At 47.2% G+C, this 12,715-nt stretch overlaps 1 protein-coding gene across 1 annotated transcript in view; it reads left to right on the forward strand.

Moving 5' to 3' along the window:
- Positions 1-4,783: 4,783 nt before the first annotated feature.
- The window catches only part of PTPRJ (protein tyrosine phosphatase, receptor type J), a 56,122-nt gene continuing 48,190 nt past the window's right edge, over positions 4,784-12,715 (forward strand). The window contains exons 1-3 of the mRNA XM_008051093.2: positions 4,784-4,831; positions 8,704-8,722; positions 10,202-10,432. Coding sequence (XP_008049284.2) covers positions 4,784-4,831; positions 8,704-8,722; positions 10,202-10,432 — 298 coding nt within the window. The remainder of the gene's footprint in view (positions 4,832-8,703; positions 8,723-10,201; positions 10,433-12,715) is intronic.

Here is a 12,715-nt window from a genome sequence, read left to right on the forward strand (position 1 = left end):
TGGTTCCTTCCCAAGGCCCTGCTTTTGGTAGTCATTATAATAATAGCTAATATTTATTGTGTACCTCCATATGCTAAAGGCATATCTTTTAATACTTGTCACAGCAATTCTGTGAGGTAAATTCTGTTTATAATCTAAAGAAAAAAAGCTTTTTAGGCTAGGCATGGTGGCTCACACTTGTAATCCTAGCACTTGGGAGGCCGAGGCAAAAGGATTGCTTGAACCTGGGAGTTTGAGACCAGCCTGGGCAACACAGTGAGACCTCCTCTCTACAAGAAAAAATAATTACCAGTGTGTGGTGGTGTGCACCTGTAGTTCCAACTATTCAGGAGGCTGAGGTTGAAGGATTTCATGAATCTAGGAGTTTGAGGCTGCAGTGAGCTGTGGTAGTGCCACTGCACTCCAACTTGGGAGACAGAGTGAGACTTAGTTAAAACAAAAGACTTTTAAAAGAGCAACTTCAGGTTCACAGCAAAATTGAGAGAGTTATAGAGATATCCCACATATACTGCTGTTTTCTTTTAGTTGTAAAAATTACCAAACGTTCACAAATGGACTTCTAGAAACCTAGCTCTCAGGTTCAGGACTTAGCACTAATTGACCCATTCTTGCTTCAGCTCCATCCTATCCTTGTTTCTTTTGGAGGCTCACTCTGTCGTCCAGGCTGAAGTGCATTGGCACGTTCACGGCCATCGTAGCCTCAACCCACTGGGCTCAGGCTATCCTTCCGCCTCAGCCTTCCAAGTAGTTGGAATTACAGGCATGCACCACCACACCTATTGTAGAGGTGAAGTCTCACCAAATTGCCCAGGCTGGTCTCGAACCCGTGGGTTTAGGCAATCCTCTCGCCCCAGCCTCCCAAAGGGAATGTACGTGTGAGCCCCCGCTTCTGGCCCATCCTATCCTTGTTAATTGTGGAAAGAAGTGAACTGACTCACTCAGGTCCACGTAGCTAGTAGGGCTGGACTCCAGAGTTGGGTCCTTTTAGTTTCCGTGCTTGATAGCTGACAGTACCAGGTAATTCCCCCAGAGGGTGTTTTATTTGCTGCCATTTGTACCACCCCTACTGTGTGCAGCTAATCCCTACATTCAGCCTGCTGAGTAGATAGTAACTTGGAAGAAACTCAGAGTTAGGTCACTAGCCCTTGCGCTGCTTGCTGATGTAGTCTGGGTTAGGATTAGGGTTAGGGTTAGGGTTGTGGTCAGGGTTGGGGGTTAGGGTTAGAATTAGGGTCAGAGTTAGGGTAGAAATTGGAAGGGCAGACAGATGATGCATTTTAGATTTACATTGTGCCCTTGATTCTCGTCTGACTTGGCCAGGAATCTCTTCCTAAGGAAGACACTTAGAATGTGTCAGGATCTAATCTTTAGGGCTCTCCCCGCCCCACCCTCTTTCTGCCCTCCTCATTCCCAGTGCGATAGGAGTCAGTGGTTGGTTGTTTGGCTGTGGGAGCCTCTGTTTGTTAAGCCTTGGAAGGACCCGGGGACTCAGGGTCGTTTCTTGGAGTGAAAAGCATCTGGGTCTGTTGACTGTGCCTGTGATAGGACCCATCCTTGGCTTTAGGCCAGAGCATAGAGAGTGAGAGACCCCCTTCATTGAGGGCCATGTCTGTGAACCTGCAACCTGGAACCTGATGTTCTGTCCTCAACTGGGAGGCTGGGGTTCAGGAAGACATAGACTGTAGACACCCCCTGCTGGGCAGTGGGGATAGGAGGATTTGGTGGGAAGCTGGCTTGAGCGCAGCAAGCCCTTGGTCATGGTGGCTGGTTCGTAAAGAAGCATTTTCTTCCATACGCCAAGGTGGATGGCGGTACAGGTGCGAGTTGGTGGAATTTACTGGGTTTTTATTGGTTTTTTAATTCAGATTGAAGGACATGAAATCACAGTCTTCAGCTGAATAATTGGAATTTTCTGCCCAGTCTATTGCTCTTTTTTGGGTAACATTAGTGGCAGTTTGGGGGGCTAGTTCAAGGTTAAGGAGAGAGTTTATCAGGGCAGACAGAATGATACATTTTTTATATTCATGTCATCATGCCCATTGTGCACCTCTGGCACTGGCCAGGAATCTCTTCCTAAGAAAGACACTTAGAAAGTAAACAGTTTGTTAATTATTGCAACGCGTGTACTTTGGTTGCAAGGTGCACTTTGATCAAAGGTCACAAACCCAGATGTTTGAGAGGGCAGTTGGGAACAAAAATGAATGGAATGGACCCAATGATGAAAAGTCATACCTCCTCTCTGTCTTTTGTATGCTTGTGTTTGATAGAGAACACCAATAGTGAGGGGGCCACGTTACTTGGCAACTGGTGTTGGGGGTCACAGTACTAGGGAGTGGCTGTGAACCCCAAGCACTTACCCCATGGAAAGAAGGTGCTGGCGCTCAGATCCTGTTGGTGTCTTTAACGTGGCCAGGCAATACAGCCAGACCTCCTTTTTTGTTTTGAGAAGCCAAGATTGGGATTAAAAAAAAATGCTGTCTCCTCAATTTGTATTTATTTATTTATTTAGAGTCAGAATCTCACTCTGTTGCCCAGGCTGGAGTGCAGTGGCACGATTAGGGCTCACCACAGCCTCCACCTCCTGGGCTTAGGCGATCCTCCTGCCTCAGACTCCTGAGTAGCTGGGACTACAGGTGTGTGCCGCCATGCCTGACTAACCTAATTTGTAAACACTTGCCCAAGGTTTAAGGAACACCTTGGGTCAAGCAAAACACAACAGTGGGCTAGATTCAGAGAGTGGAGCCCCAATTTAAGACCTCCCTCCGCCAGGTTTATCAAACGATGTGGAGGAAGAGTTGAAACAGTGACCTGGGGTTGCCAAATTTTTTTTTTAGTTGGAGTCTTACTCAGTCACCCAGACTGGAGTACAGTGGCACACTCGTGGCCACTGCAGCCTCGACCTGCTGTGCTCCGGCGATCCTTCCACCTCAGCCTTCCAAGTAGCCAGAACTACAGGCGTGCGTGACCACACCCAGCTAGTTTTTGATTTATTGTAGAGATGAGGTCTCACCAAGTTGCCTGGGTGGGTCTCGAACCCACGGGCTCAGGCAATCCACTCACCTCGGCCTCCCAAAGCACTGGGATTACAGGCTGAGCCACTGAGCCCGGCCTGAGCCACTGAGCCCGGCCATGGTTGCCAATTCTTAGCCTCTCTTCGGGTGAGGAGATGAGCACTGCCAAGGAGTCTGGGGATTTAGGATTCAGTCTCAGATCTAGGTGATCTGGGATGCACTTTCTGACCCCATTCAAAGGTCACTTAGATCACTAGTTTTCAAACCGTGACTATGTTCCTTGAGATGTGTCGGGGGGGGGTACCATAAATGTTTGCTTCGGATTTTATGAAAAACAATACCTCCTACCAAATTTTAGTGTAGTTGAAATGTTAATGAAAAATCATTTGTCCAGATACCAATTACACCAAATTTTAAATCGTGGGAGACCACCAGCATCTTAACTTGGTTATATACTGATTACATTCAAAATAAGAACAAAGTAAATTGAACTTTGAAAAAACCTGCTTTTATCCAGGTGTATGTACAATTTACACATATACAGATATGTAGGAAATGTGGAACTCTGTACATGTGTATAGTTCTTCATAAGATTCTTTTTGATAAAATAGTTCTGCTGCTAAAAATACCCATGGAAACTTCTGGCCTGGGATTTCCAAGGCCACCCTCAGTTCTGCATCTCAGAGTTCACACAGCCTCACCAAAATAGCCCCTCTGGCTATTTATTTATTTATTTAATCTTCTTTTTTATTTTTATTTTTATTTTTGAATTGGAGTCTCACTCTGTTGCCCAGACTGGAGTGCAGTGGCCGCTTCCGGCCACCGCAGCCTCGACCTGCTGGGCTCCGGTGATCCTTCCGCCTCAAGCCTTCCAAGTAACTGGAATTACAGGCATGTGCTACCACGCCCGGCTGATTTTTTGATTTATTGTAGAGATGAGGTCTCGCTGCCCAGGCGGGTCTCGAACCCGTGGGCTCAGGCAATCCACTCACCTCAGCCTCCCAAAGGCGTGGGATTACAGGCTGAGCCACCGAGCCCGGCTTATTTTTATTTTTTTAGTCGGAGTCTCACTGTCACCCAAGCTGGAGTGCAGTGACATGTTCACGGCTACCACAGCCTCGACCTGCTGGACTCAGGCGATCCTTCCGCCTCAGCCTTCTGAGCAGCTGGAACTACAGGCACATGTCACCATGCCCAGCTAATTTTTTGATATATTATAGAGATGAGGTCTTGCCAAGTTGCCCAGGCTGGTCTCAAACCCGTGGACTCAGGCAATCCTCTCACCTCAGCCTCCCAAAGTGCTGGGATTATAGGCATGAGTCACCGCACCCACCTATGTATTTATTAATCTTGTGTCATCATCTTACTCTGTGGTCTAGGCTGAAGTGCAGTAGCACGTTCACGGCTCATTGCAGCCTCAACCTCCTGGGCTCAGGTGATCCTTCCACCTCAGCCTCCAGAGTAGCTGGACCTACAGGTGCACCACCATGCCCTGGCAATTTTTTTGATGTCTTTTTTGTAGAGATGAGGTCTTGCTGTATTGCAGGCTGGTCTCGAATTCCTGGGCTCAAGTGATTCTCCTGCCTTGGCCTCCCAAAGTGCTGGAATTTCAGGCGTGAGCCACCACGCCCAGCCTGGTTCTTTTTTCCTCGGTGCCTTTGGAAGAGTCCATCATGCCTCCAACTACCCCAAGCGGGGAGATGAGCCAGGGGTCTTTGTAGGGTTGTTGGTCTCCTCCCTTCTGTCAAAACCTCACCTGATGATTTGGGGACATGGATTCATGGGTGATGCCGACCCTTCTCCCCAGTTCCTTGATGACAGTAAGTTCAGAGAGTCGTTTATTTCCAAATGAGGCAGAGGATAACAGCCCGTTCTGTCTTGCTTTGCCTGATGCCTTGTGCTGTGGGTGTTGTTCACCATGCTGCCTGCTGGCTCTGCTGTCTTTGGGACTCTATGGTGGGAACAGTCGCCAGGCACTCAGGCCATCCCGTGAAGCCCCGCCTGCCTTCTGGGAAGTTGTCTGTGGAAGTTGTCTACAGTGACGTTTGTTGCCAGGCTTCTGGGGCTCAGAGGGACACTGATGACACTCAGCCTGTCATTTTCATGATCAATGATTTACCTTTCAGGAACCGGTTTTCTGGGGAACTTCTGGGTCATTTTCACAAGGGAGATACATGAGAGCTGGGAAGAATGATGGCCTTTGAGTTGAAATCTGTGCTGCTCCAAATCCCATAAAATGCGATTTGATTTTTAACATTGCTTGAAGCGGTTCACATTTTGGTTAATTACGTCAGTGGATAAAAATAACTATTGTCATATGGTGTGTGGGCTTGGTTTTAGAAGGATAAAGAGTCTATTGTTACCCATTGTGCTATTCAGTCATTTATTACCCATCCCTAAAAATGCCATGTGGTTAATAGGAAACCTGAAGCTTTGTCACTTGCTAAAATCCAGACTGCTTTATGAATTTACCCCCAAACACTGCTCCTTTTGAGAATGTGCAAAAGCTACCTTGACTTAGTCAGTTCAAATGGGTTGATGGGGGCCTGTCTCCGAGGCCCAGGACAGGCAGGGGTTTGTGACCTGCAGCCCTGGAATACCGTAGGGTTGAGACTGGACTGGCAATGAACCAGTTCAGTGCTTCCTTGGAGTGGTTAAGGTCAAGGGTTTCGGGGTCAGGCTGACCTGGGCCAGGATCTTACTGGCAGTAAGACGTGGGGTCAGGAACTTAGCTTTTCCAAGGCTCAGTGCCTACATTTGTAAAAGGGCGATTAACACAGTTCCTGCCTGCTGGGATCATTATAAGACTTGAATGAGATGATGAATACACTGTCTGCAGCACAGCGATCGGCCGGTGGTTAAGGGCTCAATCGATATTGTCATAAGTAGGATGGACCAGTATTGAATTCCTGTGTGGGGTCACTTTTTAGGCCGTGTATTTGATCACTTTTCCCCTGCGTATGACCCTTAAGCCATGGGTGGGTGGGGGGTGAGACTAAAGAAAAGACGAGAGACAAAGCCAGGAAAGATGTGAAGCCCTGTGAGGCAGTGTGTTTGCGGCCTGGCCGCTGTTTCACCGTGAGCCTCGAAAAGATGTGGGCTGGTGTGTTTTCATGACATCAGGGCCTTTGTGAGGGTTGCGGGGAGAAGCCTTACCCATGTCTATCAGAGAGCCCTCCGACTCTGCTTTCTGGATTTTTGGAGTATAGAGGGGAGAAAGGAGCGTGCTGAGACGATCTTTTGAAGTTTTAATTTTTCAGTCTTCCCTAAATCCTAGTACATTTCTCTCCACCTGCTTTATATTCAAAAGTGGCGTAGCTAGGGGGTAAGCTCGTGGACTCTGAAGTTCGGCTGCCTGGGTTTAAATCCAGGCACTGCAGCTCATTTGTGACCGGTGCCCGTCTCTCAGGGTTGTTCAAGGATTAAGCATGTTAATATTTAAAAGGACGTAGAACAGTGCCCCGCAGAGTTGGTGTCCTGTGTTTATTTGATCAAATGCACTGAGAACACAGGCTCAGAGCTGTGATTGTCATTTCCCAGGAACTTGCCTTTTTCTCCAAGATGACTTTTTCCCCAGAGATAACTTTTGTCTCTAGAACTCCTAAGCTCAGCTGGGCTTGGTGGCTCAGCCTATAATCCCGCACTTTGAGAGGCTGAGGTGAGTGGATTGCCTGAGCCCGCGGGTTCGAGACCCGCCTGGGCAACTTGGCGAGCCCTCATCTCTACAATAAATCAAAAAATTAGCTGGGTGTGGTAGCGCGTGCCTGTAGTTCCAGCTACTGAGGCAGAAGGATCGCCGGAGCCCAGCAGGTGGAGGCTGTGGTGACCAGGAGTGGCCACTGCACTCCAGTCTGGGTGACAGAGTGAGACTCCAACTCAAAAAAAAAAAAAGAACTCCCAAGCTCTTGTATCATCAGCCTCCGAATGCCTTATTAAGCCTATGCCTGTGAGGGACACAGATTGAAATGTGCAGACTTCATGAACACCCTCTTCTGACTTCCCTTGCCAATGGCACCTACCCTGGGGCACCATGCGCGTGTCCCCCTGTGGCTTAGTTCACCACCATCCTCCTCCCCAGTGGCGGTTGGCTGTCAGCTTTCGCTCTGGCACTTTAGCCGTGGACTTGGCCCACGCACGTGCTGAATTTCTGCCTTAACTGACGTCTTGACAGACAGGTCTTATTTCCCTTATTCTCCTCTAAACAGCTTGAGGTCAGGTTCTCGATCGTTCACATTTTTAGGTGCTGCTCAGTTGGACGAATGAGTGGTTTCTAGTTGACACAATACACAGCAGTGCATGCTAAGGGATAACACCACTAAGACCTGCCAGCCTCCAGTCTTGAGTTTAGACAGTAGTGTTTCCAGCCACGGGGTAAAAAAAAAAATTTTGCTGCCCCATGTGACTTGCCTGGTCATGGACTCCTTTTTTAGCTCCCTTCCTGGTGTGAACCCTCAGAGGCTAGGTGGACTGGGGCTTGCCATAGGTCAAAGGGCAAGGGCGCCAGAGATGATAAGGGGGAGGTGGGAATGGAAAGTTGGGAGTGGGAGGACCTTGGGGCAAGACTTTCTCCTTGCTGGGCTCATTCTTTCCTTTCAGTGGCATTTACTGAGTGCCTACTGTGCGCATCATTCTGGGCACCGGGCACAGTCAAGGTCTCTTTTCCTGTGGAGCTTACTTTGTGTTTGGAAAAGACAGTGACGGACAGAGAGTGAGGGGTGTGTGTGTCCGTGGCTGCCTGGACGAGGTGGTGTTCTTGACCGGGCCGTGGGGAGGTCTGGGCAGGGACCCTTGGAGGAGGGAATAAATATGTCAAGGCTGTAGCTGGAAATCAGCTTAGAGAGCATGAGGGGACAGTGAGACCCGGGTGGCCACAGGGACTGTGGCGAAGAGTTTGCATGTGATTCTAAGTGGGATGGGAAGTCGGAGGACATTTTCCCCACAAGCTCCTTTTTTGTTATTTTCTTCTTCATGAGGATCATACTTAGCCAGAAAGATGTGTTCATGGAACAATAGAATGTACAACCTTGAATTACCTTAGGCTTTTAAGGTACAGAGAACTAATTTAGGGATGACAGGGAACATCCCGAGGACCCCTGCCCAGATCGGAAAGTTGCAGATTGAGAGCCTGTCAGCGAAATCTTTAAGGTCTCTTCTGTTTCAAATGCTTATTCAACCCAAAGCTGCTTGCCATATGATAAAAAAAAAAAAAATCACTGCCACCTACTGCTGGAAGGAAGAAGATGGATTTTTGTATATTGAAAATCCTGAGCCCAGTGGACGTCTTCTGCCGCTTATCTGACTTTCCACCCGGTGTGATGGCCTGGAAGTGGCCCCGGGGAAGGGAGTGCTAGTCTTGGTTCTCTTTCTTTTCACTCCAACGACCATGACTCTGCTTGTGTCCTTCTGCCTCAACTCGTCGTGCCAAAGGGAGGTGGTGGCTGCCCCCATGCGGGGGAGGGGGGTCTATGGGAGAAACAGCTGTGGCCTCCTGTGACCAAGTTCATCCTTTGACTGTAATTGACCCCTCCGTGTGTTTATTTTGTCCCCAGACATCCTAACCCTGGCCAGCAGCCCTTGGCTTAATGGACTTCTTAGCACCACACCCCCACTATTAAATCATCAATGGATTAATTTCTGATTTGCATTTCCGTGGCTGAATGACTCTGATTTCCATGTTCTTTTTCTGTTACAGACCGTGAGCGCCACTGACTGTGAGTACCACGCTCCTTCCATTCCTGTGCTGTTCGCTACTGCCCCCTAATGGACCCAGCAACATTAACAGCAGTGTGAAAAATCACAGAAAATGCGATTTGTTAACACCTGCTTGGTTTCCTATTTTTCTTTAGAAGTGGGGTGAGAGTGGAAACAGTAAACAAAAGAAGAAATTCATATCATTGCGTAACCCTGAAAAATATAAAAAATTACGTTTTCTGTGATTTTTTTTTCCAATCTACACCCATGGGTGATTTAACTTAGTTGAAACTGTGATACGGTGTTTTTAAATATATTTTATCTGCTGTCATCCCATAAGCATTTTCTTGTGCTGCTACCTTGCCCATTTGCTACTTTAAAAAATGGTGTACACGGTTTGTATAACCTTTGGAAATGAGAGGTAGTCTCCTGTGTGTTTTGTGTCACATAAAAGGCTGAGACCCAGGTGTAGACTAGGGCTGGCCCATTCCCTGGTTTAGTAAAAGGAAGTAAGAAGGATATGACAGGAAATGTTTAAGAAAGCTAAATATATTTAGTTGAAAGCATTATATATTTTAAGAAAGCTAAATATATTTAGTTGAAAGCATAATCCCATCCTGGGATTATGACCTTACTAATTTTTTTGTTATAAAACGCTTATATAATAAAGACAACAGTATTTGTCTTTAACAATATTTAAATCATGTATTTTGGGAAAAATAAAAACTGGTGGAAAAAGGAAAAACATTTGTCAGCTGGGTGTGGTGGCTCACACTTGTAATCCCAGCACTTTGGGAGGCAGAGGCGAGAGGATTGCCTGAGTCCACGGGTTTGAGACCAGTCTGGGCAACTTGGGGAGACCTCGTCTCTACAGTAAGTCAAGAAAAAGTAGCTGGGTGTGGTGGCGCACACCTGTAGTTCCAGCTACTTGGAAGGCTAAGGCGGAAGGATCACCTAAGCCCAGCAGGTCAAGGCTGTGGTGGCCGTGAGCGTGCCACTGCACTCCAAGTCTGGGCAACAGAGTGAGACTCCAATTCTAAAATAATAATAATAATAATAATTTATTTGTCTGCCAAACTTGGGAACTTTTTTTTCTTCTCTGATTGGTAAAATCCTAAAGTCCGTGAATCAGTTAGATAAAGTACATAGACTGTTCTCATAATGCCATTACAGGGGGCAGATCTTTCTGAATCCTTCTAATAAGGCAAATCCCAGTAAATATGAGTAATCATGCAAAGCCTCGACAGTGGGGAAAGTTCTGAGGTTGGTTTTCCTCTTGTTAATCAGTTTGGTAAATAAACTGGTGGGTACCTTGTGCAGGCTTCAGTCACTGGGGCAAAAGAAGTCTTCTCTGCCTAGATGTGATCTACCAAAGTAGGGAGAGGAAGGGGTGATAATAGATTTAAGAAAATACCATCCAGAATCTGGTGCATGGCAAGTGTGTGGTGGGAGGGGCTATTTTATTACGTTGTGTTTTGTATTTCCTTCCTGTGTTTTAGGCTTCAGCAATGGGTCATTCAGTTTCACGTCTACAACCACTGAGATTCATCTTACTGAGATGCCAGGAAACTTTTCTGTGACAAATGTGACCGGTTTGAGCGACCAGTTTCACTGGAACTCCCAATCAGACGGGGACTGGAAGAATCCCCTTGGGGGGCTTGCTCCTGGGACAAACTACAGTTTCTGCTTTTCCGATGGCGCCACCGCCTGCTGTCAAGAAGTGTCAACACGTGAGCAGGACTTTTTTCCGGATGGATTGTGGGGTTTGGAGAATGTATTTAAACATGATCACATTGGCAGTGTGTTTGAAATCCCCTGACGGGGGCCTCACCCGTGAAAAGTGACTGCTACATCTTGTCTGTTTCTTCTTCCCCTACTTGGCCCTGTTGCTTGATTGCGGGATGTCCTGGTTTCTCCCGAGCTGCTCTGACACTTTCCTTCCCGCCTGCTCCTAAGCCCTGTGATGACAGAGCGGTGATAGCACATACACAGAGTCAGAGACCTGGGTTTGCTCCCTGGGTCCTCCAGAGTTTAGCTGTGCAACCCTGGGCAAGTCATTGATCCTTTTAGATCTCGTTTTCATCTATTTGTTTGTTTGCTTGTTTGTTTGTTTATTTATTTATTTATATTGTTGATTCTTTTTTAGAGATGAGGCCTCACTCTGTCACCCAGGTTGGAGTACAGTGGCTTGATGGCAACTCACTGCAGCCTTGACCTCCTGGACTCAAGCAATCGTCCCTCCTTAGCCTATGAAGCAGCTGGGACTAGAAATGCATGCCACCATGCCCGGCTAATTTTTTGATGTTTTTTTTTTTGTAGATATGGGGATCTTGCTATGTTGTCTAGGCTGGTCTTGAACTCCTGAGTTCAGACGGTCCTCGCACCTCATCCTCCCAAAGTCCTGGGATTACAGATGTATTCCACTGTGCCCAGTTTAATACCTCCCCATATATTTAAAAACTATTTTAAATTGTGCTTTCTGGCTGAGTATGGTGGCTCACACTTGGAATCCTGGCACTTTGGGAGACAGAGGCGAGAGGATTGCCTGAGCCCAGGAGTTCAAGACTAGCCTGGGCAACTTGGCGAGACCTCATCTCTACAACAAAGCAAAAATTAGCTGGGCTTAGTGGCGCATGCCTGTGTTCCAGCTACTTGAAAGGCTGAGGTGGAATTATCACCTGAGCCCAGCAGGCTGAGGCAGTAGTGGCTGTGAGCATGCCACTACACTCTAGCCTGGGTGACAGAGTGAGACTCCAACTCAAAAAAAAAAAATGTTTTCTGTTCTCTGTTCTGAACTTTTGAAACGAAAGAACTGCTTTTCTAAAACCTTCCCAGAATCCCTTTGTCAATCAACAAAACTTAGCCAACACATTTCACCTTCTTTTAAATAATACCACAGCCTTCTTCATGAAGTGTTGCGACACGAATGAGAACATGCTTGTTTGGCACTTATACAGTGTCTGGGACATGTCAGCCCCAAATAGGGCTGCTGGTATTCCTGCTGTCTCTGCCACTGCGACTGTTGTCACTGTTTTATTGTTATCACATGGTTGTCATTGACTAGATGGCAGCCAAAATTGCTTCTCTAACCACATGCACTTGACACTTTATAAAGAGGAAGCTCATATCTGGAGGGGCTCCCGGCACGATGCTTATTGAACTGTGGGCCATATGTTCTCTCACTGCTTATTCCATTTCCTTTCTCTCACTTCCTCTCCTGACCCCTCTCACTGAGCAGGAGAATGTCTGCCTCTGCCATGGGCCGGGTGGGGCACCCTCTCTATGAACACGCCAGGATGGTGCCACCTGTCCCATCTTCACTCTTCCGATGTCTGTCCCAAACTCTGTGAGAACAGGGCCTCATTCCCTGGGCTTTGCTCTTCTGTTTTGGGTGGTTTCTCCTCAACTGTGAATTTAGCCAAGCTGCATCCATTTGGAAGTTTTATGGCTAATCACCGTGATGGCATCCTGTACATCCGCAGTTTTACAAGTGGTGAGACTGGGGTTCAGAGAGGTGAAATGACTTTGAGTAAAATCACATGACAGCAGAATTGGACTCTGAACCCAGATGTCTAAAATGTCCAAGTCCTGTGGCCTTGATTATTATGGCGTGGTAACTCCGTCATAGTCCTTTGTGTTTTGTGTGGTGTCAGAGCAGTCAACAGAGGAACCTGAGACTGACAGGTCTGAGGGGGCTAATGCCAGGCTCTACAACTGGTGGGAAGAGGCAGGTTTTCAGGTCCAGATCTGAACCCCAAGACCAGTCCTTTTCTCTTTATGTCAGAAGCTGCTGAGCTTCCGCCTGCTTTATGTCAGAAGCTGCTGAGCTTCTGTCTGATGTCAGAGATTGGCAAAACCATCATTACTGCTTCCACATCCTACAGTATATTTACCTGCAGTGTTTTCTGAGAATGGGGAGATGAGCTTATATTCCCTCTCCCAACTTTTAAAAAAATATCAGCTTCTATACAGATTTTACCCCATGTTCCCATCACAACCAAATGGCCAATTTC

This window comes from Carlito syrichta, unplaced genomic scaffold (assembly GCF_000164805.1).
Source record: "Carlito syrichta isolate Samal-C Ts95f unplaced genomic scaffold, Tarsius_syrichta-2.0.1 Scaffold163154, whole genome shotgun sequence".
NCBI classification, from domain to species: domain Eukaryota; kingdom Metazoa; phylum Chordata; class Mammalia; order Primates; family Tarsiidae; genus Carlito; species Carlito syrichta.